The 26,934-nt window shown below is 41.0% G+C and overlaps 1 protein-coding gene across 1 annotated transcript in view; it reads left to right on the top strand.

Annotated features, from left to right (window-relative positions):
• The window catches only part of IQGAP2 (IQ motif containing GTPase activating protein 2), a gene marked incomplete at its 3' end in the record, with an annotated part of 261,119 nt that overhangs the window by 112,163 nt on the left and 122,022 nt on the right, over positions 1–26,934 (top strand). Inside the window, exon 3 of the mRNA XM_084234138.1 lies at positions 24,958–25,114. Within this exon, the coding sequence (XP_084090264.1) occupies positions 24,958–25,114 (157 nt within the window). The remainder of the gene's footprint in view (positions 1–24,957; positions 25,115–26,934) is intronic.

Here is a 26,934-nt window from a genome sequence, read left to right as displayed (position 1 = left end):
GTAAATAGGGTAGAGGAAATTGAGAAATCTTTTTTTTTAATTGCTTGTGGTTGATGAAAACATAACTAACAATATAGAATAATGTTAACATGAAATCTGCTCCTTAGAATGATTTCTTATCAATATATACCCATTTTAACTAGGTTTCTAAGCATATTCATTAATAGTTTTAGGACCACGACTTCTCATCTCCTACCCAGTTATGTCTGTAATTCTCCTAAACTCTCTTCTGAGCCCTGTCAATGGTGAGAGGGTACCCCCCCCCCCATTCCAGTGTGGGGGTCTCCTCATAGATAGCTGTGTTGCTCTTTTGCGCAGAAAGTTTCCTGACAAATTGTGTGTTTTGTTTTTAAAGTATTAGTTTCAGCGTTTCATTTAAGTTTTAAATGCTCTCAGTCTTCATTTATTTCATCTCTCTATAAAATGGTTTAAAAACGAGCTGAGCATTTCATAAAAGGAATCAAAAATTTAAAGTTCTTTAACTCTGAAAATTGAAAGCATAGCGTGTGTGTGTGGGTGGGTGTGCATGTGTGTGTTTATCATTATTTTTAAACAATAAAAGAGGGAAAAATAATGGTTGTAGAAATTGGATGCCATCATTTTTTATTAGTGATTAAGTTGACTTGGTGAACTTTGTACAGGAGATATCTTAAGGGCAAAGTTTGAGAACACCTTTTCAATGTGTCCTGACATTTCTAGGAAAAAGATCTTGTGCTTGACTAAACCAAGTCCCTTTCAGCAATTCTCAGTGAGTCAGAACCCTGATATTTGCATAGTGATTCAACCAGCAAGGGATTAGCTGCAGAGATAATTTGGTTAAGTCCGCTGATAATGCTTTTGAAAAGTTAATAAGGCCCTGTCCTGCCTACTGTACTGTGCAGAGGTTTCCAGGGGCTTTTGATTGTCGGAAATGTTACCTGTAGAGCCCGGGGTTGTAATAGTTGTGTTAAAGTATTCTTTCAGAGACCCACGAGGCCAGTTCTGGACGGCTGACATTAAACACTGCAAAATTCCAAAGTGCAGACAGCTTGGCAAGTTTTAGTTCTGGTGCATTCTGTTCAGAACTGGTTTTTGTGTGTGTGTTTTTTTCTCAATAGTGCTTTTGTCTTTCTGCTAAAGGTCAGGCTGCAGTTATCCTACTGGTGGTGTTCCTTTGTGAAAGTTACTAGGGAAGGGGGTGGAAGGTATTGGCTTTGTTTTTACATTTCTAACAACCTATCGCACCATCAGATTTTATAGATTTGAAAATGTAAATAAAATTGTTTGTATTTTTTTCATATTATTTTTTAAATTTATTTAAATAATAAATTTTATTTTTATATTCCCCCATACAATTGCAAACCCCCCATTCTGACCCCAATCCCTCCCCTCCCGCCCCCCCACCCCCCAAAAATTGTCTCTGGTTCATAGTTTTTTGTTGATTTTGATTTTCACTTTCTTATAGTTATTCATTTTCCTGGTCCCTTATTTAAGTTTTCTAGATTCCTGCTATGAGTGAGACCATCCGGTATTTTTCTTTTTCTTTTTGGCTTATTTCGCTGAGCATGATCCCTTCCAGCGCCATCCATGTTGCTGCAAATTGCATGTGTTTATCTTTTTTGAATGCTGAGTAATATTCCATGGTATATATGTGCCACATCTTCTTGATCCATTCATCTATTTTTGGGCATTTGGGCTGTTTCCAAAGCTTAGCTATTGTAAATAGTGCTGCTATAAACATAGGGGTGCAGGTGTTCTTATTTTTAAACTGCGGATGAGCAGTTGTCAATTCTGAAAATCACTTAGGACATTTGTGCTCTCCTCTGGGCTCCTCCTACCCCTCTTGGCTCTTGGGTGTATAGGGGCAGAACCATCCTGGATTTGGTTTGGAGTCAGGCTTAATTGGAATCCCATCTTTTGGACCATAAATGTAATACTGGACTAAGTAACTTCTGTAATGTGAGTGTACAGCCCCCACCTAGCAGAGCCAGTAGGTAAAGTAATTGGGGTATTGCCTGCTATGTAGTATGTGCTACATGCCCACTGATTGAGCCAGTACAGCACCTAGGAGAGGTGGTGAGGCTTGAGTGCAGACCTGTATGAGTCTGGGCACTGACCTCTTCTCTTTCCAGAGCAACAAAGGTGGGCAGCAACCTGTAGCTGAAGCTTGTTCCATGGAGGATGACTGAGAGTCAGCCTAGAGTACAATTCTATCATACTGCTATCAGCTGTATGATAGCAGTTTTTTATTTAGGGAGAGTATTTACTGCTACTTTTAGTGCGACTGATTTCTTGATTAGACTTGCTCAATTTGTTGGAGATAGCAGCATGAAAATGGCTTTCATTTTCTCTAGGACATATTTTCATTTTCTCATTTTCTTTTCATTTTCTCTTAGGACATATTCTAGAATTCTTTAGTCTTTCTCAGCTTCTAACTGCCTATCCAATTTATGTCTATAGTTCCCCTAAGCTCTCTTTTGAGCCCTGGCTCCTGCCTATGTGGCAGGAAACAGGGAGCAGGGGGCCAAGGGTTATTCAATTCACCGAGTTGTAGTCATTGGTGAGAAGGCACCCTGATCTCTCTCATTCCAATGCGGGGGTCCTGGCACAGACAGTGTGTGGCTCTCTTGGGATTCTTCCCACCTTCACCCCAGCCTTCTCTGTGCAGGACCCATTCATAGGGACACAGGGTCTCCTTTGGGCATTGCTACGTATTCACGCCCCCCAACTCCTTCTTGGAGTCAAGTGTCCTGTTGCCTGGAGCTTCTTTACTCCTTCCCTGGAACCTTAATACTCCTACAAAAGGAACTGTGCAAACTACTAGGGTCCCCTTTCACTCTGTGCACAGGTTATATAAAGAAGGAACTGGAATATAACAATTTTCCTATCTTTTTTCCTGGAGTACTACACCTGGTGTCCTTTTAATCTCTGCTTGCATGGGACTCCAGTGGCCTTTTCACCTTTCGATCTGTAGCTCAGGAATAGATACCAGTCTGTGTGTATATGAGTATCCCCCAGCCCAAGTCATGGATGCCAGACACACCAAACTCTATACCAGTCTCCACTCTACTAGGTGGCAGCCCAGGAAGGGCCTGTGGATTCTCTAGGTCAGCACTCAGCAGACAAGGGACAGGAAGCCCACCCCTTCTCGCAGATACCCCAGTCTCTCCTGATGATTCTCTTGAACTCCTCCCATACTCCTAAATTGTTGGGGAAGTAGTTAATAACTCGAAGTAGTGTTTTCTCTAATCTTAACCAGTGGGTAGAGGAAGGGGCAGTGGTCAGCTTGCAGGACTGTCCTGTGACCTTTTGGAAAGCAACAGGGGGCAGAATCCCTACATGTTTACAGCTTTCTTGTAGGCTACTTAGCCCCATTATTGTCAGCTTTGGACCTTGCTTGTAATTCTAAGAATAAGGGAAAAAAATCCCATTCAACTCTGTCATCTTTAGCAAGTCCTTGAGTAATATCATTCATTCAGCATTATTTGCTGATGATAAAAAATGTTAATTGCTGACCCAAACCACTGTCTGTAGAATTGGCATGTCCTACCCCATGGCTTCATGGGTTTTTTCCAGGTACTCCAGTTTCCTTCCACATGCCAAAGATGTACACATGAGGCTCATCGGTGTGTCTAAATTTCCCCAGTGTCAATTGAGAGAGAGAGAACACGGCATGTGTGTGCCCTGAGTGGAAGGCCATCCTGCCCGGAGTTGGTTTCTGCCTTGTGCCAGGGCAGGCTCCAGCCTCCTGAGACCCTGAGCTGCAATAACCAGGTTATAAAGTAAATGAATGATACAAATTATTGTTTAATATTAGAAGTGTTTCGAGTCTTTGTTTGAAATTTGGTGATTTTTTTTGTGAGCTAAAAAGTTCCCACATGCAGTGGGAACTTAACTCTTGTTTGTATCAATTAGTCTGTGGTAAAATTGGTTTAGTTAGACACTAAACTTAGTCACAAGAACCTGTCTGTAGTACACAGTGCTATCAAGCTATAGCCAACCTCTGCAGCATAAGTTCCATCCCTAGCCGGTCAGAGAGCAACCCACATGGCAAAGACCTTTCCTGCCTCGCCTGCTGCTCCCCTCAGCAGTGCATGTCTTCAGTAGATCTGCCTGTTCTGCTCCCCATACTGTCCCTGGTGAATCCTCTCACCCCTTGCATCTCTGGTCTACACCACAGATCTTGTATGCATGAAATAAATCTGTAAAAAAAAAAAAAAAAAAAAGGAACCTGTCTATAGTAGATTGAGAGGACCCACTATTACTCTTTCTTTAAATATGTGCCATGTGATGCCTGAGATTTTCTTCCTTGCAACCTTTCCTGCAGAAACAGGTTAATGACTGGGACTTGGGTAGGATTTGAGTTGAAGCCTTAAAATTCAGCTCCCTATAGGAGAGTTATAGGGATTTTCATGGACATTGCTATGGTATGAATGTTTGTGTCCTCCCCCCAAATTCATATGTTGAAATCCTAATGCCCAATGTGATGGAATTAGGAGATAATTTGGGGAGATAATTAATGACAATGAGGTACTCATAAAGTTAGTGAATTTATGAAGAGACCCCACAGAGCTCCACAGCCCCTTCCACCAAAGGAGGACACAGGTGAGAACTGTGAACCAGTAACAGGGTCCTCACCCAACCATTCTGCTGCCCTTATTTTGGACTTTCTAACCTCTGGAACCACGAGAGACATTTTAATTGGCTATAGGGATAGAAAGTTCAAGGTTCTCCAGGTTTTCTTCAGTTTACATCTGTTGACTCCTTGTTGGCTCCTCAGAAATATAAAGGCATGGTTCTGGTAGAGATTGTTTGAATCTGTTTTGCTGCTTCACATCCACCTAACAGACAATCAAAATAAAAAATAATCTTAACAGTGTCACTTTTTTAAAAATCTACCACCATGAGAAGTTAATTTCTGAAAATCCCAAGCAGGACAAAACTCAAAAGTCCTACTTATGTGCAAGTGGTCTCTATGATCTAAGCAACTTCATGCTTTTCCCCAAATTGAGTAAGATACAAGTTGAAAGAGCATGGTAATCCCTTAGAACAAAGCCCGTCAAATTTCAGTATGACCCTCTTTATTTTTAATTAAGGAGAAATAGCCTCATTTTATTTTATGTGGAGGTAATGTTGGCTTACAGCTCTGTCTGTGATCTAGGGAAGTAGGTCCACACCTCCTTAGATCTATGTCACCATGCCAGCTCCATCATCAAAACACCCATAATCCTTTACCCTAGACCACTGGACCTTCTCACTTCCTACCACTGCTCCTTCTCCTTCTGGAAGCCTCAATTCTGTGGTCATATTTCTAGGGTTTGTTTTGATTTAGTTTTTTCAGCTCCTTTCTGTTTTAGTTTCTCTATATTACACATATGAGTGAAATCATCTGTTGGTCTTTCTCCTGATTTATTTCACTTAGCATAATATCCAATTCCATCCATGTTGTCACAAATGGCAGGGATTCATCTTTGTTTAATAGCTAAATAATTCTGCTCCTTTGTGTGTTTGTGTGTACATACACATATTACCGCATCTTCTTAATCTACTCCTCTGTCATTGGGCACTTAGGTTGTTTCCATCCTTGGCTATTGTAAATAGTGCTGCATTGAACATAGGCGTGCACGTATCCCTGTAAATTAGTGTTTTTGCAAGAATAGCCTCATGTTAAATAGTTGATGATTAGATGTGAGTAAGCCACTTAATTGTTCATTTATTTAACACATGCAAGAGAGGAAAGGGAAACCACTGCAAGTGTGAATGGAATGATGAGTACTGTTTGGAGAAATAAATCTCACAGCAGCTGTAAACCATATCATCTAAGGAGGCGGTGCCGGAAAGTATGGAGCAGAGGTCAATATCCAGGTCAGAGGTCAAGGGACCTGAATAGCATAAATGACAACAGAGAGGAGTCGTCATGGGGAAGAGAAGCAGAGTTCATAAAAGCTAATTGGAACAAGAACAAGGAGGACCTCGCAGTTTAACCTGAGATCTAAGAGAAGAGAGGGTATGAACAGGGAGTGAGAGAAGATCCAGAAAGCCTGTCATGCCTTTGTGTGAAGGAAAAGGCACCGCTTGTTCCAGACACAGGGCCTGGCAGGCACCGTGCACAGTGTGTCTGTCACCTGTGCCACAGTGCAGGGTGGCCCTGTAGAAGATTGCTGCAGAGCAACAGAGTCACTAGAGTCGCAGCATCTTGTTGGGGACACAGGCAGCTGTAATATCTAGGGGAGGGAGGGCCCTTGTTCCTGTGCTGGTTGCTAAGAAAGCCGGGAAGTAAGAAAAAGAAAAGGTAGGAAAGGTAAGAAAAGCTGCCTCCTTTTGACTGCCTTCACCGTGTCCACTATTGTGAAATATACCGAACAGGAAATTTACCATTTTAACTTTTTATTCATTCAGTTCAGTGGCAGCCAGGACATTCATGGTGTTATACATCTGTCCCCTCCATCCATCTCCAGAATTTTTTCATCTTTCAGAATTGAAGCTCTGTACGCGTTAAACACTAATTCCCCATTTTGCGCCCCCAGCCACGGTAGCCGTCATTATACTTGCTGCTGCTGAATTTCACTACTTTAGGGATCTCATCTAGCTGAAGTCATACAGTATTTGTCCTTTTGCATCTGACTGATTTCACTGAACATAATGTCCTCTAGGTTCATGTATGTTATGGCACTTAACGGGTTTTGATTTTTTTTAAAGATTTATTTATTTATTTATTTATTTATTTATGCATGCATGCATGCATGCATGCATGCAAGCACTGGGTACAGTCAGAAGCGCGGCAGGGTGAGAGAACTCACCAGAGCCAGAGCGGGGAGCAGAGCAGGCAGAAGGACCGAAGCACACTGCCGAGGGGAGCAGTGGGCGGCAGGAGAGGTCCGCGCGCCATGCGGGACCCTCCTCAGCAGCCGGGGAACAGCCGGGGATCGAACCGGCGCTGCAGAGGCTGCGGGCAACTTCGCAACCCAGCGCTCAATCACTGCGCCACCGGGGAGGCCCTTGATTTCTTTTTAAGGCTGACTAGTATCTCATCCATATACCACATCTTGTTTATTCCTCTGTTGATGGACACAAGTTGTTTTCCTCTTTTGCCTATTGTAACTATGCTGCTGTGAACACCGGTGTACAAATACGTGCAAATCTGTTAAAGGTCCTACTTTCACTTCTTTTGGTTATATATCCCGAAGTGAAATAGTCAAAGCACATGTAATGTTATGTTTAATATTTTGAGGAACCACGAAACTGCTTTCCATAGTGTCTGCATCATTTCACTTCCTCACTAGTAGAGGTTTCAGTTTATCTACATCCTTAGCAACATTAGCTATTTTCCAAGTGGTTTTTTTTAAACAGCTATCCTAATGGGTTTGAGGTGATATCTGTTGAGGTTTTGATTTGCATTTCCCTAATACTCCTGTTTTACTTCAGGGCCACATGTAATGTATTTTTATCAAAAACTTGATAACTATGTAAATACAGTGCCTCTCCTTTTTTTAAAAAAAGCTGTCCCTTGCAAGAATTTACTGAGAAAGAGCAGCTGTTAAATGTGTAAAGCCCTGGCTTTTACCCACCTAAAAAAAACTACTCACAAGCCTTATTTTCTCTTCCTTTTGAAATATTATAAAAGTTTAAGATGTGTTTCATTTGACATGGAGAATATTTAATGACTTTTTTAATTAGTTCTGGGCATTAGAAATCAGAAGAGCTCATAAAACTCTGATTTTTCACATCTGAGGAAACCCTTAAGTTGGGCCCCAGTGGTGCTGTTCCCAGGCAGCCTTGAGTTGAGCCTAGTCCCTACCAGCCAGTTCCTCCCCTTGCAGGCACTTGCCCCACCCCTAGCAGGCATCTGTTTGCAAGTCCTGCTAGAGTGGATTTCCAGGGGCTAGAGTTGGTCTGGATTTATTCCAATTTATGTTAATAATTCAGGTGATTAGAAGTGACTAATATTTCTGCTCTACCTCACTACTTAATACCTTCACTGACACTTTCTCTCCAGATAAAATCTGAACTCCCCTGATTATCTAACCTTTCATGACCCAGCCCCTTGGGAACAGGTCTTGCTAACAGATTGTTCCCAACTAGCTAAAAGTCACTTTAAGTTTGAGTTGGAACAATTTGAAAGTGTTTTTTCTATATGCGCACAAGGCTCACATACTCTTCGAACTCAGCCAGAGGCTGGCCTTGCAGTGTATGGTCACCTAGTTCTGAGTCCCTGCTGTGGTTCTTATCCACCTGTGGTCTGTATCAGGAAGTCTGTTTTACACGTGCACAGGGGCTGGCTTTAGATTGTGTGAGAGAGCTTGTGTCCATTTATTTAATATTTTGTATATGTGCTAGAGTTATGGTTCAGTCATCAAAGTAATTTATGCCTGTGGTCTGGAAATACAGTTAGCACAGTTTGTAGATACTTAGATTTGAAAGTGATAATTGGTTGGCCTCAGGTCCTGTGTCTTAGAGATAACCAGTCCTGGAAGGTGTTAGGAGAGGCTGCCTGGGAGCCCAGAGGTGGAGGAGCTGTGAAACCTAAGCCGGCCCCAGGGCAGGCGCACAGCATGATTTGTTACTGCACAGCCATACTGTCGGTCAGGCCATATTTCCTGAAACCTTAGAAGACCACAGTGTAATAACGTTCTCTTATAACCAGCTCCTGTTGCCTAAAACCTGCGCGTGACTTGTGGGTTTCAGCCTGTCTCTCTGTGTGGTCGCTAACCACTTGATTGAAATGAAGCATTTAAGTGAGATGATGGGGTCCTGCATCCTATGGGATGGATCTGCTTTAGGCACCCACTCTCTAGCTTCTCCCACCTGCAGGTTTCTTCTCTGAAATTATTTTGGTCATTTGTCCGGCCACCAAGCCGGAAACCTCGCTGTCAGCTGGCTGAGCGCTAATGCTTTGTGCTTCCTGTCAGAGGGCAGACTTTGGTGTGTGTCTCAGCTATGTATTTATCTCCTTGTTTTCCGGCAATTTTTTTGTGTGTTCTTCTCTCTTTTACTGTCCTCTTTTTCCTAACTGAATATAATATTCAGCTATAAAGTTTGAATTTTTATTTTCTTACAGCATAAAGGTTTATTTTCTGATTGTTTCTTTCCCTTCCTGCCCCCTTTCTGTTATTCTTTTTTCCCAAGGTGGCTGGAATAAGATTGCTTTTTATTTAGGGGGGCTTGCATCCCGCTCTGGCACAGAAAACGTTTTCTCTATTTCTGATGTCTGTTTCAATTCAGAACAATGGTGAAATTGTTAGACAAGTGAAATGGTACTTAATTATCTGTCTGGAAATTCTTGGGCATCTCAAAAACTTTCACAGTGAGTGTTCACTGTGGATGGCAATTAGGGTGCTCTGTTCCCAAACATTCACTAGGGGTGGGTCCCTGGGTGCTGCATGCTAGTCAATTCAAGGCACTGCAGGCTCAGGACCCCCTCCTTCTCTGCTCCTGCTTGGATGACCACTCCACCCAGGTAGCTGCTGTGCTGACAAGAGCTAGTAGCAGCCTATAAAGAGACCTCTGAGAAAAGGACTTTCATCTACAATACTTTTTAACGTGCTTTCTTTGTTAATGGATGAGGGCTTTGAAACCCCACGGACTCCAGCCTTTGGACCAGCGGGGCATCTATATTTCTTGGAGCTAAGAACTATTGGGGGTCAAGGATGAGGGGGCATTGGACCAAGACTGCAGTCCCTGGCTGCCTTTGGTCCTGGGAAGATATTCTGAGTGGCAGGACTCTAATTAATTATTAACCTGCATATAAAATCAAGGAAGTACAGCCAAGCACAGTAGCCAATGATGCCACCTGGTGAGTTCTGCTCTACACGGTTCTCGGGGAAACCAGGGTGGGGCTGAGAGAGGAGCATTCAGCCTTAGTGGAGCACTCAGCTGGATTCTTAGTGGTTTCTTGTATAACTGAAACATTTTCCTTCTTAAGTTTATTTTGTAAAATTATGTGTATGGAGTACATTATTGCTTAGTTAAGTACTTTAAACTTTTTATTTGCTCGTATATGCACAGAGTGGAAACTAAGTCTTAGCCTCCCGGCTTCCCCTTCCCACAGGTAGCCATTCTTGCTTTTGTAGTCTACAAGTCATAGTTTCTGACTAGTTACATGTGTTATGTAACTACGTAGCATCCATATATGTATAAATAAATACACCATATAGCTTTACAATGGTTATGCAACTGGGTACACAGTTGGCAATATGATTAAATATTTGTCAGTAATGATGATTTCCTGCAGTCTTTTCATCTTGTTTTATTTTTTAAATTATTATTTTATTATATATGTATTTATATCATTTTTCACTTTTGTACAATGTATAGGTTTGTGCTGGGCCCCAGAAAAATTACTTCCTTTTATCCCTAACAGATCCTTTGGATAGGGAACCATCCAGATCTGTATAAAGTGTATCATTTAGGTTTCCTTGTAACATCTCATCTGGGGAATGCTTCATTTATGCCTGCAGTGTGGCTACCTCCTTGTGTTTCTTGTTCTTTTCACTAGGCTCTGAATGTTCCATCCATGTTTCTGGGCATGTCTGGTTCTTTGCTACCTATCCTTATGTGGCAGAAATGAGGCTTAAAAGATAGGGTTAGCAGTTGTGGTGACTTGTACCTCATTTTTCAAATCTTGTCACATTTCAAAACACATTTAGGAAACCCTAACCTAATATATCTACTCACCAACTTTCCTGATTTTTTTATATGTGGACCCACTTAACATAGTTTTAATAAGAAGCCCATCTATTTTTGTGTGATCATTTAATAACACTACCTTTGACTGCAGTGTTCTGTCCATTTGACTAAGTTGTCATAAATATTATTGACTCCATTATATTTCATATTATGCAATATTTTCGTGTTAAGTGCCATAAATTCACAATCTCTTCCATGAGACAACTTTTAAAGTTATTTTTAAATATCACTGTGGTTAATACTGTTCTGCATATAGTTGATATTTTGTTGTTGTTAATTTTCTTCTATTTACCCAGGATAGATGTGCAATGGGGATTATGGAGTCAAAGAAAAAAGTTGTTCCGTGGCTTATGAGGCCAGTTGCCATCCTCAGCCTCTCACTGTACTCACAGAAGTGAATATAAGCATCTGTCTTGCATTTTAAAGCATCTTCTTATTTTTAGAGTGTTGTGCTTAGCACTGTTGCCATAGGAATTGATTTGTCAAGTAACATAGTGGTCAGCAGAGAAGTAAGGAACTCCAGAATCTGTTTTTAGAGCCAGTTGCAGAGTCCCATCTGCTACCTGTACTGTACATGGCATGCTTCCTATCCCAGCAGCCCACCTGCACATGAGCATCACTGGCTTAATCACCAGTCCTTCTGCTCTCTGGGATCCCGATTACGAGTAGCCACTTGGTGTGCGATCCTGCTTCAGCCTGAACTGTGGGCGGTAAATACGGACACACGCATGAAAAGGAATGGTTCTTGGGGTGCTCCCATTAGCTGCTCCTTACACATTTCCATTGAAGGGCTATCCAAAAGGGACATGTTGCTTAAAAAGATCGTGTGCCAGTGAGGAGTGGGAGTAGTGAGTGGGAGTCATTGCAACAACATATGCTGGATTATTTTCATTCTCTCCTTAGTGACAATGATTGATGGCATCTAGTGAGTCCCCAATTGTCACTTCCTGGTACAGCTGGTAGTGGGGGGAAGGGAAATCAATAAGTGCTGGGCAAAGGACAAGCTCTTGATGTGGTACTAGGATGACATTTGTCACTGTGACACTTCTCAGTGGTGTCTTATTGTCCGTTACCCCACTACCACCTGCTGGAGCTACTCCTATGTTGTTGTTTGTTTTTTAGATTCTGGGAGAATCCATTTTCATATTTCTTCCTCATTCCCATTTCCAAGAAAGGGTTAACTTCGAACACCAGATCCCTGTAGCTTCAGGAGAGGAAGAGAAGGAAGGAAACCCATACTGAATGCCACTTTTGCCAACTGTGTTTCTTAAATTTTGCAATACGGCCCAGCTTTAGCTATGGCATTCTCGGTGTTCTCTCAGGTTCATTACTTAACAGTTACACAGGGACTATTTGTTTGGCAAGCAGGAAAGGGCTGTAAAAAGGTGAGTTGAGAGTAGGAAGGACGTGTGACCAACTAGGTGATTTTACAATGATTTTGTTAAGCTTGCTACTTTTATGTTGCTATGTTTGGGCAAAAAAAAAAATGTTTAAAAATGCCAGAACAGTGATTTTTTTGTGGTAGATTAAGGACTCAGTGGAGATGAACCCAGAAAGGAAAACCTGCTTCATCAAGTCTTCAGTTGTTGTTTAGGCTGGCATTGAGGAGGAAGCCTTAGGCGAGGGTTCCTTGCCAGGAAACTGCTCTAGCATTTTCAGTATTCGCTCCCACAGTCCGGCACCCAGTTATCTTGCAAAATGGAAGGTACTTTGCACCACAGATGAACATGGTGCCCTCATTTACCTGCAATACACTCTAGGGAAGCTAGGTCACCAGAGTCCAACGCTAGAGTTCAGTTCTCCAGGGCACTGGCACTCGGACTTTAGATCTTCGATGTCTGGGCCAAGGTGCCCGGGAGAAATGAAGTGTTTGTGGCTAGGGCTTCACACTTTAAGTGGATGCTCACTTTCCTACCTTCACGTTCTTTCTTTTGGTGAATAATTATTTCCTAAGCACCTATTACATGCCGGGCACTTTTTCACTAGGTGGCTCCACATAGCCAGGGTATCTTTTTTAATTCTCATAACATCCCCACAAAGTAGCTGGAATTATACCCAATTTCCTGAAAGCAGAAATTTTGACCCAAGGAAATGGTTGCCCACCAACATAACCAGGACTAATTAGTTGCAGAAGCAAGTGTGAAGCCAGGTTTTCCAGAGTTCGGTGCACAGCTGCACCCACAAACACCACTGAAATTAACAGCTATTTCTTCAGCCAGCCCCAAAGAGTATGCTCACTTCATCTTGTGTGAAAGCTGAGGGACCCCTCGCGTTGGGAATATGGAGCCTGTGAAGATCTGAACTGCCCAATTTTTGTTTGAGAAAGGTTTTGCTGAGTTTCCCCTTATGAAGTAAACATACCTAGGAAGGGAGCTCCAGCTCATCCTCCACATTCATCTAAATGATTTGTCAGAGGGTCATGGAGTGTGGTGAACACGTGTATTATGGAGGTGATGGCTGGATTAAAGCAATGGTACAGATGAGGGGTGGGGATGAGTCAGATCATATGCTAAGGGGATGTCACAAGGGTTTTGGGAGGAGAAGCCACGTTAACATGGTAACATGTGGCATAGCTGCCACCCCGTGGAAGTCTGTATGGTGGGGGACAGCGAAGCAAATCATGCTGAAGGACAGATGCAAGCAGCGAGTTATGTTGGCATTTGGCTAGAGGGTGGTCCTGGCAGATAGCAGTGAGCAAGAAGAGCTATGCTAGCTACCAGTAAAGGCACTTGCTACATGCCAGACAGTGTTCTCATCAACATCCCAGCAGCCCCCAAATCTTAACCCATTCGGGCATTAACTCTTAAGTCCCAAATTGCATCTAATTATTATCTGAATCAAGTGTGGATAAGACTTGAGGTATATCATCTGCGGCAAAAAAACCTCTCCAGCTACCAACCTGTGAAACTCAGCAAGTTATGTGCTTCCAAATCAGGGTGGGACAGGCATATAGGATACATAGTGCCATTTCAAAAGTGCAAGAATTGGAAGAAAGAAAAGGGCCATGGATCTCAAGCAACTTCAGAGCCTGGCAGGGAAAATGCCATTAGATTTTTAGGCTCAAGAGTAATCTTCTTGATGACGGGCAAAACTGAGCTCCAGGCCTTCCAGACCCAGTGAGGGGCAGTGTGACACACTGACATCAGGGAGGGAACAGCCTTGCCCCCAGGCCTGTGCACTCCGGGCCTTGGTGGGACATGCAGCCCGGCCCATGTCTGAATCACCTTGAGGGTCATTCTTGCCTTTGCTTGATGGATAACGTCACAGTCAGAGAGCTTTTTGTTCTGTCCATGAATGCCAGAAGTTGCATAGCCCGCCTTCATTTCTGCCCTGCCTCTGTTGCTGTAGTCCAAACAGGCAGCATCCGTGCGGTATTAACCTTTGTCTGTTCTTGGCTGCTGAGATGGCTGATTTGATCAACCAGGCACTCTCTTCATGCACTGATTATCAAGCCACACCCTGTGTGTTCTCTCCAAAATACATGCTTTTATTTTTTACAGTATCTATAGACTGAGAATTTTTCCAGATCTTTTTGCCTAAAATTGCTCTTTCAAGTTCTCTCTCTCTTCACCCCACTTTATTCAGCAAAGTTGATCCAGGCCATGATCTTGAATTATTGTATGTATTTGTTAAGGATAATTCCTCCTTCACTTTCCAATCCATGAAACTAGGCTATTGGCATGGTTTATACGTATATGAAAAGATGCAAATACTTAAGGTTTTCCTAACCATAAAAAAATAATAATAATAAAGCCCAGAGTGTTCTCTTGCTGTCTTCTCCTGCTTTCATTCCCCATCACAAACTCCACACCATTACCCCTGCCTTATCTTGGCTCAAGTGTTAGGTAGAATCAAGTGTTGGATTTTATGGAAACAGGAACTTTAAAATTAGCTCTTTTGGGCCTCCCCGGTGGCGCAGCAGTTGAGCGCTGGGTTGCGAGGCTGCCTGTAGCCTCTGCAGTGCGGGTTTAATCCCCGGCCACTGGGCGGAGGTCCCATATGACGCACAGACCTCTCCTGCAGCCCGCTGCTCCCCTCGGCGGTTTACTTCATCACTCTGCCTGTTCTGCTCTCAGCTCTGGCTTTGGTGAGTTCTTTCTCGCCCTCCCATGCCTCTGGCTGTACCCAGTGCTTGTGTAAATAAATGGATAGATCTTTGAAAGACGAGAAAGAAAAAAAATACACTCAATTTCATTAGTGGAAGAAATACATAAATATGATTTTAAATATTAAGATACATGAAAAGATAAAGAACTTACCAGTGATTACACAGAGAAAATTGCTTTTGGTATTTTGCTATATATTTTCCAGTCTGTGTACAGTGATTTAAATGCATGCCAATTTAGCAACAAAATAATCTTACTGTATAAATTTACATCATGTCCTTTTCAGGTAAACTTACCACCAATGTTTTTCCACTTTTTCAAATGCTCTTCAAAAATATCTCAGGTGAATGTTAAACACTCTACCCAATAATTAAAATATGATTTTGTTAGACACAAAGGTCATTTTAGTCTCTATATTGTGCAGATATCTTAGATCATAGCTTTGTATTCACAGAGAAAATATCTGGGTTGTGCTTTAATTTCTTGTCTTTCAAGAAACAGTTTAATGTGGTGGTTAGTGTACAGACTTCAGAGTCTATTTGGTTTCACATTTTGTGTTTTCCACTTATATGTAATCTTGGACAAGAGATTTCATCTTCCTTGGTATCTGCCTGTTTTTTATAAGGAAGATAACTCATTGGGTCATGAAAAGTAAATGAAACTTCATAAAGCTTGGTGCCCTAAACTTAACAGATGCACAGTATTAGATCATCAGATTGCTTTCCAGAAAGTTTGTCCCTCTAGTTTATAACTGTCTAAACATATTGGGGAGAAGGTTGTACATCTGAGAACCTATTGGCACAAATGTAGGACCCCAGTAGAGCATACAGAATTCCTAAAGTAAGGGACCAAGTTCAAGTTCTTACAACCCAGTGTTTCCCCCTCTTTTTTGGACCTGCTTTTCCAGAACACTGCGTATGGAATTGAACTTGGTCCCTTGCTTTAGGAATTCCTTGAGCTTTCAGGATGCTAGTGCAACTCATGAATCTTCAAGAGAGGTTATAAAATGCAGCCTTTTCCAAACTTATTTGACACCCCCTCCCTTTGCCCCCAGGGCACCATTAGCCTCTGCTGAGGCAGTATTCTGTGGAACACAGTTTGGGAAATCCTTGCCAAACTCAGCAGATTCTGATATATCATCTCCCTCCTATAGAAACCATGAGAAATAGTCCTTTGAAATGTGTTCTATTCCTGGTAGATCCTAGAGTCATAGATTGATTCTACTCAGGGTGTGTGTGTCTGTGTTTTAAAAAAAAAAAAAAGTAATTAGCATTATCTTAACATGTCATGTCACTCTTACAGTAAAGATATATGTTTTGTGTGAGAGAAGGAGGGGGGACCCTGGATGCCTGTCTCAGTTGTATGATGGGTGTTTTCCTACCTCCCAGCTCCTCCTGAGCTATTACATCTGATAGAATCATGTCAACAGCATTGAATTGCTCTCCAGTGAGTGAAAAAGTTTTACCATGGGAATTTATTCTAGTCCTTCTGACATTTTAATTCCTGTTGGCACAAAAGACTACTAATTACACTATACATATAAAAATATCAGGTCTTTGTGTTTATTCTTTTGTAAAATGTCTCATATGCTCATTTTCAAAATATTTAGGTGGAGAAAATTACTTTGTAATATTTGAAAGTTCATGGATCTTTCTGCTTTAAAACCGTTTGTGCCGAGAAAACACGTTTTCTGTTCTTGGCCAGGAGTTCTACTTTCAGGACATTTATTCCATACACCACTGTATGATAGAAACCAAGATTTATAGCTGGTGATTTCCTGAATAACAACTAAGAGAGCAAATGCCTCAGCGAAACAACTTTCATATGCTCTGCAAGGCACAGAATAGCACAATAGAACTATCATTTGTCTCAAGATTTTTATGGGTTATTGTTTGACTTTTTTTCCTCATAAGTCAAAATGACATTAATTACTTTTTGCCCTTAACCTAAAATTGGTATAATTTTACCTTTCTCTTGCCTCATCTGTCTCCCAGCATGTTTCCACCTCTCCCTTCTCCCAGTCAGTCGTACATCAGACCTTGTACATTTACAGTTATACATAGAAACTACCTCAATGTCCCTACCCTAAAAAAATTTATGAAAAATATTTATTGAATGATACTTGAATGATAAAAAGGAACTTTCTTTTACTTGCATTTTGTTTCGCTATACCTAGTAACTGATCCAATTTTCCCTGCAGAGAGAAAAGCAATAGTGATATGATAGTCCTTCCACGAAAGGGAGATGAAGTTCTCCAGCAGCCTTCAAAATCCTCATAAGAAATAGTGTCGGGCCTCCCCGGTGGCGCAGCGGTTGAGCGCTGGGTTGCGAAGCTGCCGGTGGCCTCTGCGGCGCCAGTTCGATCCCCGGCTCCTCCCCGGCCACCGGAGGAGGGTCCCACATGGCGCGCAGACCTCTCCTGCCGCCCGCTGCTCCCCTCAGCAGTGTACTTTGGTCCTTCTGCCTGCTCTGCTCCCCGCTCTGGCTCTGGTGAATTCTCTTACCCTCCCGCGCTTCTGACTGTACCCAGTGCATGTATAAACAAAACAAACAAACAAGTAAATAAATAACATGCCTCTATTAAAAAAAAAAAAGAAATAGTGTCAACTTTTGCTTTGGATGAGACACATCGGCATTGTGGAGCAATCTATTGAAGGAACAGGGTAGAAGCAGTAAATGCCAGGGCAGCAGTGGGGACAGGCCAATAATGGCTTTCGTTTCTATGGATTTTTTTTATACCAAATTTACAAACTCTTGATGACATGTAATCTTTCTATCTTGATTTTATGTGTACATAATTTATGTACTACTCATAAATAAGTCATAGGTTATATATATTATTAGAATGGAATTGAAAATCTGGAAATAATGTTTCACATTTACAGTTCATTTTCAATAAAGAGCCAAGTCAGTTTAATGGGAGAGAGTTTAGTCTTTTCAACAAATGGTGCTGGCACAACCAGATATCCATCTACAAAAGGATGGCTTTGGATCCTTTCCTCACACCAGATACAAAAAGTAACTATAAAGTAAGAGTTAAAACTAGAAAGTTCTTAGAAGAAAACATAGGCAAATATTTGTGACCTTCAGTTAGGCAATGATTTTTTTTAAATATAATACCAAATGTACAGGTCACCAAAGAGTAATTGATAAATGGAAATTTGTCAAAATTAAGAGTGTTTTGTCCTTCAAAAGTCACCAGAAGAGAGTGAAAAGACAACACACAGAATAGAGACATATTTTCAAATCCTACGTCTCATGACTTGCATACTAAATATGTAAAGTCAACATATATAACTCAGCTATAATAAGGTGACCCAACTGAAACATGGGAAATGGATTTGAATAGATGTTACTCTAACAAAGATAAACAAGTGGGTCATTAGCACATTAGAAGATGCTCGATGTCATTAGCTTTCAGGGAAATGAAAATCAAAACTATAATGAGATGCCATTAGGAAGGCTATAATAAAATAGATAAGTGTTGACAAGGATGTGGCAAATTAGATCTTCATACACTACTGGTAGGAATGTAAAATGATGCAGCTGCTTTGGAAAACAATATGGAAGTTCTGAAATCATGGTAGAACTCTTTACCTTACGATTCAGTAGTTTCACTCCAAGTTTCATATTAAAGAGAAGCAAGAATGTGCAAAACATATATACTGTGTTTATAACATCATTGATTATATAACATCATATAGCCAAAATGTAGGGAAAAAACCAGATGTCCATAAACTGATGAAAGCATAAATAAAATGTGATACGGGGGCCTCCCTGGTGGCACAGCGGTTGAGCGCTGGGTTGCAAAGCTGCCCGCAGCCTCTGCAGCACTGGTTCGATCCCCGGCTGCTCCCCGGCCACCAGAGGAGGGTCCCACATGGCACACACACCTCTCCTGTGCCCGCTGCTCCCCTCAGCAGTGTACTTCGGTCCTTCTGCCTGCTCTGCTCCCCACTCTGGCTCTGGTGAATTCTCTCACCCTCCCACGCTTCTGACTGTACCCAGTGCTTGTATAAATAAATAAATAAATAAATCTTAAAAAAAAAGGAAAGAAAAAAAATGTGATATGGTCATACAGGGGAGTAGTATTCAATAGTAAAAAAAGGAAAATGCACTATCAATACATCTTCACCATAGGTGAACCTTGAAAACACACTAAGTGAAAGAAGCTAGTCACACAAGGTCACATACTGCTTGATTCCATTCATATGAAATGTCCAGAATTGATCTAGTGACAGAAACTGAATTAGTGAGTTGCAGCTTGAAAATGTTCCAAATTGACAATGGTGTCACAACTCAGAATATGCTAAAAATCATTGCATTGTGCATTTTAAATGAGTGAGCATGTAGATTATTGCCCAATAACTGTTTTTTAAACAAAGCAATTATATTACATAATTATAGTGTAATATTGAATTCCATTATAATTTTATGCTGAAAGACTAAAAACTGAGTGCTCAGAATTTGAAGTGACCTGTTCCAGTAAATCCAGCTGTAACTGCAAAACCAGACTTCCTGGACATCAAGCCATCTGTCTCTACACTGGGATTATTATAGAAACCTTGACCCCCAACAGACCTTAAAAATCACACTTAGAATTTTTATTGGTTTGGCGGGGTAACACCAGCTTATGTAATAGATAAGTCACTAAGTTGGGGGTTGGAAATAGTAGTTTAATTCTTTTTTTTTTTAAGATTTATTTATTTATACAAGAACCGGGGCACAGGCCAGATGCATGGGGGGGTGAGAGGATTCACCAGAGACAGAGCAGGGAACAGAACAGGCAGACTGACTGAAATACACTGCTGAGGGGAGCAGCGGGCGAGACAGGAGAGATCTGCCGTGCCATGTGGATTGCTTCATGGCTGGTGGGATCGAACTGGCGCTGCAGAGGCTGCGGACAGCTTCACAGCGCTGTGCTCAACCGCCTGCGCCACCAGGGAAGCCCCAATAGTAGTTTAATTCTTGCTCATGTAAAGATTCAGTAGTGCAGGGTGAGGATTAGGGGAATTAGGGAGGGGAGCTAGCACGTAGTTATTCAGAGAGACCCAGGCTAATGGGGGTTCTAACACCTTCTCTTTCAAGGTTGCCAAGGGCTTTAGTGTCCAGCTAGCAGACAGTAGCAGAGAATGTAGGTTCATTGGGGAGACTTTCCTGAATCAGGCCTCAGGAGAGACATCATTTCCTCATATTCTGTGGTCACAGACCAGTGACTTGCCCCCACACAGATACTATGGGGCTGTGGCCACTCCTGGCAGCCTCCTAGCCTCTGGGTTGAACCACTTGGTATCTGTGCTCTAAGTTCTCCTGCTTCTTAGTTTTGAAAATAGATTAAAAGGATATTCAACCCTGTCCTAGTTTAGAAATTAGCATATTTCAGTAGATGGTATTAATACTTTTAGAGCAATGGTAAGTGGCCAGTCTAGCTGGTTATTCTGTGAGCAGTGTTGAATAACTCTCCCAGAAGAATAGCCTTGCTACCAGTCAATGTGTATTTATCATATACCGACTAATATTAGATAGGATTTTCCAAATATGATATTATTGTTAGACTCTATGAGAACCTGTCTAATCTCACAGGAGTTTCTAGACAGTGACCCTATTTGGAAAGACTAAACTTCTCATACCAACCCCTGCTTGTGTGACACCCAAAAGAGACAGCTCAGGTCATTCACCATTTACCATCATGAGGTAGATAACAAAGAGGGACTTCTAAGAGAACAGTTGAAACCCTGAAAAATTGATCCACATCTCACAGTGCTAGACCATCCTCTGACCTTACATGGAAGAGTGACTGCATGTGTGTCTCCAAGCCATGGAAGTGCTACCCCACAAGTAGCCTTATTATTTCTTTTATTTTACACTGGGCTGTGGCACTGGACTGAAGGATTCATTCTTTTGTTTGGTGAGTTGTGAGAAGTTAAAAAATGAAATTAGGGAATGAATACCCCTGCCAGCTTTGAGTTCTTTCAATTATTAGCTGTGTGGCCTTGGCCTTCGCCGAGCCTCAGGCTATCATCAGCAAACTGTGGTTCTCATGGCACCTCTTTCTTATGGAATGGTCTTGAGGATTAAATGACAGTACCCATAAAGTAGCACAAAACAGTGCTTCAGAAATACTGGTTGTCTCATGGTAGTTTTGATTTGCATTTCCCTGATTACAAGTGATGTTGAACATTTTTTCATATGCCTGTTGGCCATTTGCATTTCCTCTTCAGAGAAGTTTCTTTTTAGCTCTTCTGCCCATTTTTTGACTGGATTATTTTCTTTGTTGTTGTTGAGTCTCATCAGCTCTTCGTAGATTATTGTGATCAGTCCTTTATCATTAGTGTTGTGTGCAAAAATGTTCTCCCAGTCGGTGGGGTTTCTCTTTGTTTTTGTTATTGTCTCTTTTGCTGTGCAGAAGCTCGTTAATTTGATGTAGTCCCAGCTGTTTATCTTTGCCTTCACTATCACTACTTTGGGTGATGTGTCTGTAAAGATGTCTTTGAGGTGCATGTCATGTAGTGTTTTCCTATATTTCCTTCTATGTATTTTATGGATTCAGGTCTTATGTCTAGTTCTTTAATCCATTTTGAGTTGGTTTTTGTGTATGGTGTGAGGTAGTAGTCAAGCTTCATTCTTTTGCATGTAGCACCCCAGTTTCCCCAGCACCATTTATTGAACAAACTTTCTTTGCTCCAATGCATAGTCTTTGCTCCTTTGTCAAAGATTAGTTGACAATAAATCTGGGGGTTTATTTCTGGATTTTCTATTCTATTCCATTGGTATGTGTGTCTGTTCTTGTTCCAATACCATGCAGTTTTGATGAGTATGGCTTTGTAGTATAGTTTGAAGTCTGGGAGTGTGATGCTTCCATTCCCTTCTTTTTTTTTTTCAGGAGAGCTTTGGCTATTCGGGGGTTTTGGTGATTCCCTATGAATTTTATCAATAGTTGTTCTATTTCTTTGAAGAATGACATTGAAATTTTTATTGGAATAGCATTGAATCATGCTCAGCGAAATAAGCCAGAAAGAAAAAGAAAAATGCCGGATGGTCTCACTCATAGCAGGAATCTAGAAAACTTAAATAAGGGACCAGGAAAATGAATAACTATAAGAAAGTGAAAATCAAAATCAACAAAAAACTATGAACCAGAGACACTCTATGGAGGGTGGGGGGTGGGGAGCGGAGGAATTGGGGTCAAAATAAGGGTGTTGCAATTGTATGGGGAATATAAAAATAAAATTTATTTAAAAAAATTAAAAATAAATAAATAAAATAAAATAAAAGGAAATACTAGTTGTCATTAATGACAATAGCATCTTACTTGGACTGTGAAGGCAGTGAAAGAAGATAGATATCTCTTTTCATGCCCAATGTTGTAAAAATGCTACATTTTTATAAGTCTTAGGGGATGTCATAAATTATCTTATGATGTAACTGTGATGCTTGAAATTTTTTCTTAGGCTGTACAACTATTTAATGATGATTTTGTGGGTGCCCACGGTGTGTAAACATGTTGCCAGGCACAATGGTATTACGAAGAAGAGATAGCCTTGACCCCAAGCAGTTCATGTCATAAGCTTTAGTAATGGTTATATTATTAATGGGTTAACTACAGCCCAAGTTTTTGGTATCATTGGTGTTTTAAGGCAACTGTACATACATCCCATTATAGATAAAAATAAGTGTGATTATATTTTTTAACAAGCCAAATATACTTAAGAACTTTTAATTTCCTACCTCTCAGACCTAATTGTCAACTTAATCTCCTCCTACTCCTACCACCAGTTGTCAATTCACTTCTCTCCACCCCTCACTCATGTACCTCGGTCATGGCACTGTTATAAATCAATTATCTGTTGTGTGACAGATAATCTGTTAAGTTTTTCAAGATAACTATTTTAAAATAGCTTTTTTAATATGAAATAGCCTAATGCTATAATTTATAGTTTATTTTGGTTAGAAAGTCTAGTATAATGACTTTGAACTTAGATTTTTATGGGAAAAATTATTTTTGATTTCTTAATTTTTTTAAGCTATCAAGTCTTAATTTCTTTAAGCTATCAAGTACTCTTCAGTTTGTTGGAAACAAGTCTCATATAAACCCAGTATCCCTTATTCTCCTTGTGCATATGTGAAAAGTCAAGTTTATCATCTCCTTTCACCTTCTCCTTTTTCCAGTTTCCCAGTTTCACTTGAATATTAGAACTGGAAAGACCTTACCTTCTAACCCTCTGTGCCTTTAGCAGAGAAGAAAACTGAGGCCCAGAGAGGTTAAAGGACTTTCTTGAGATTACGCAATGAGCTCCCCTCACACTCTGCCCATCCTCACACAGGGACCCTCTGGGAGTATTTCTCTTTCCTTCAACCCTCTTTTCTGAGATACCACCAAGTCCTGTTACTGTCTTGAATTATCTCCTAGGTGTCTCCCTTCCCATTTCTTCCTATCTAATCTAGTCCCTCAGTTCTTCACAACAGGAAAGACCCAACAGAGCTCTTTGACTCTGAGCTGCCATCATGCAAGATTAATTTTCTCTAATTGCCACTGTCAGCATGTCACTCCTCTGCTGCGAAGCTGCCAGAAGCTCTCTGCTTCCTGTGACAGCACAGAGCACCCCACCACCTCCTGTGCTCTGTCCCCCAGAGCCTGACCTGCCTTTATGTCCTCAGCTTCATTTCCTTTCTCCTCAAGAACTCCAAAGGTCTGAAGTCTTCTCTGGGTTATCTCCATAAGTCAGCCATGTTTCCTTTATGCCTTTCATCTATCCTACTCCCCTTGCCTTTCCAAACTCTCAACTTTTCTAGGCTAAATCCAGGCCTGCCCCCTATTCAGTGTGTTCTCCCTAGTACTACAGTAATAATCCGGTGACATTCCCTTCCCCAAACCTTTTCCTCTTACGCACTTCCATGTGTGCCGGACTTCACAGTCTCTCTTATATGGTCCCCTGGTTTTTCCTTGGAATTGCTTTGCCTTTTCAAGTGCAATTAATGTTCTTGGAAGGCAGGGCTGTGTTTTTATTTTTCTCATATATTCCTTGTATCACAATGACTAATAAGTGATCAGTAAACACTCTTTGCTTATTAGGGGCTCTGAGCTTTTAAAAGAAGTTGTCCCAGAACTGTAAACACATGAGATGTTTAAGTGTTCACTGCTTGGATCAGGGTCAGCTTCTAATAATGCAGAACAGTGTGTTACTGTCTGCTAAATGATGATAGGATCAGACAGTGTTGTGTTAATGATCCTCTGAGGGAACTGGCTATACAGATGTGGCCTACATTAATAGTTTATGATTTCTTTGTGGATCTCTGGCAGGACTGTGCCCTCCAGCCCTCCACTGACCTTTGTGCCTGCCCCTTGGATCTGACAATAATAGCTCCTGTAGAATGGATAGTGTTAGCCTCATAACTCGGGCTGGCTCTCGGCACACCAGTGTGAAATATGAACTGGCCTGGCTCCCCTCCCACTCTGTGTCCTTGAGTTAGTAATGACCTTGGTGCTCTCTTTTCTACAATCCTAGTAAAATGTCCTAATATTTGATCTGATTTTTCTCTAAAGTATTTTTTCAGAATCAGTAAATAGTGTATCTTCCCCCAAAAGTGGGCAAGTTGTAGTAAGTTGTAATAAGTTGTAATAAGTTGGTATTTGAAAACAGAATATGTATTATTCAAGGACTCCCTGTTTTCTGAAGTTTTGATCCCCTTTTGCAGGCCTTCCTACCTCTTCTGCTAGTTGTTTCTGGACTTGAGCAACTGTACATTTTGCACTACCTTGGAATCTGCTCTCCCCAAGGTATAGCCTCTGCAAGAATCTCTTCTAATAAGGGTTCATAAACTTGGAATCACTATTTCTGTAATGTCAGAACTAATTTCAGAACTAATTTCACCCAATACAAAATGGTTTGGCCTTTTTCCTCTTTGGCATTAGAACGAATTGGCAGTGACTCCAGCAAAGGTGAAGCTGACAAGCTCTGGCTTGGTGACCAGCTCAGTGCCTCTGGGCTGTGATTCTCCCTGTTCATCTCCTGTTCTGATTCTTTGTTCCACACAGAAAGTCCTCCTTTCTGCTCTGTCACACCTCAGGTGTTTCATATCCAACTCCCTTGTTAACAGTTTCAAACACCATGAAATGCTCAGTCTCTTCATTGCTAGAAAATTACCCAAGAGGAGTCACTTGAAGATTTTTTTTTTATCCCTCTAGGTGGATGGAAGTTTGCTTAGTGGAAGAATTGCCACCAACTACTGAATTGGAAGAAGGGCTTCGGAATGGAGTTTACCTGGCCAAGTTGGCCAAGTTCTTTGCCCCGAAAATGGTATCAGAGAAAAAGATCTACGATGTGGAACAAACACGTTATAAGGTAACTAAGATCTGATTGGTTTTAGCTCTAGCTACGAGTGAAAGTTCAATGTTCTGTTTCCTTTTCCTTCTTTTATTCTTCATGCTTCTGCCAGGACTTTATGGGAAAGGGGGTGTCCTTGGTGTTTGAAGCCTGTTAATAATCATTCCTGAGGCAACTGCAGTTTTAAAAGCAAAGAGTTTCTATTTCTGGACCGAGGCTGAAAGACCTCCAATTGGTGGGACTTCACAACCCCCCATCATTCCTTCATGGAGGTCATTTTTATTAGTGCCAGTCAATGTGAAAGTGGGAGCGCTCTTGTCCCTTTTGCACCATGGACACAGTTTATGAGTCTCCTCGTTTCCTCAAGGATAAAGTTACCCAGCTGGGACTTGAACTTGTGGCCCTAAAAAGTTAGGAACAATTTGATAAAAAGAGTAGTAACGGTGAATAGCAAGGTAGGCATTCTTTTCCACTAGGTGTTAAGACTAACCTTTTTGTATACAACTAGTTTCAAGAATTATTTCATGGCTAATTTGAAATGGTGTATAGGGGAGAAAATAACATGAAAATAAATACCAATCTTATATTAATGTTAAAAATTTTGATACCAATCTTGTATTCATTTTAAAATGTTTACATTTTTAGAGATACATGTCTATGTATGTATAGGTAAGGTGGAAGATCTAGGATTTCCTTCAAAGTCATTGGGACCGGGTTGGTAGAAAGATGATTAAAGACTGACCATGAATTCAAAATTACTGAAGCTGAATGATGGGTATGAGGAGCTCACTGTATTATCCTGGCTACTATTTTATGTTTGAAATTTTCTATTGAAAAATGGAGGGATAGGGCCTGGTGGCTCAGCGGTTGAGCGCTGGGCTGCGAAGCTGCCCGCAGCCTCTGCAGTGCCGGTTCAATCCCCGGCCACGTGCGAGAGTCCCACATGGCTCTCCTGGCGCCCACTATTCCCCTCAGCTGTGTATTTCGTCAGTCTGCCTGTTCTATTCCCTGCTCTGTCTCTGGTGAATTCTCTCACCCTTCTGCACTTCTGACTGTACCCAGTGCTTGTATAAATAAATAAATAAATAAATAAATAATTCTTTAAAAAAAATTAGGTTAAAAAAAAATGGAGGGATAAGTAAACACCAACTTAAAGGACCCTGTCATTAGATATATCTTTAAAGGTGAATTTTAATATGTGTGGTGGTCTCTCCTGGAATATGTGCTCTCTATTCTACCTTGAGCCAGGCTTCCTAAAGCTGCCTTGAAATTTGATGCTATATTTTCTTAATATATTGTGTTTGGTTCTGTATGTAAGTATTTTTTATCTACAGCTTTTCAAGTGTCCTTAAAAGTTACTTTTAAAATTGCAGGGACAACATAGTTGAAAAGGGAATTATTTCTCACTTACTGAATGATTATAAATGCCTCTCAGTTGTTATTAGGACAGTTTCTTTTTAAAATACGTAATTTGAATTCAGAGCAAATGTTTGAGTAATATTCAAGTTAAGTGACAGCATGAATTGACAAATCTCTTCTGAGTCTGTTTTCATGATATTGTCTAGAAGGTTACTAAGCAAAGTTTCTTCCTTGAATAATGTTGTGAGTGAATCATTAGCATTCGCTAATGCTAATGAGTTTATTAAATCAGGTGTTTCACCCCAAAATTTCAGCTTATTATATAGCCTTTTATAAGACTTGTTTAAACAATCACTTCCGTGCCACAATTCATTCTTCTTAATATTGAAGAATGTTTTTTAAACTTAAGGGGAAAAAAATCACTGATATTTCCATGTCACAAAATAAGTTAACATTTGTGCACAGGTTAGAGCATGATT

The sequence above is a fragment of the Talpa europaea genome, assembly GCF_964194135.1.
Source record: "Talpa europaea genome assembly, chromosome: 5".
In the NCBI taxonomy this organism is placed as follows: Eukaryota; Metazoa; Chordata; class Mammalia; order Eulipotyphla; family Talpidae; genus Talpa; species Talpa europaea.
This window is presented reverse-complemented; position numbering and strand designations above follow the sequence as displayed.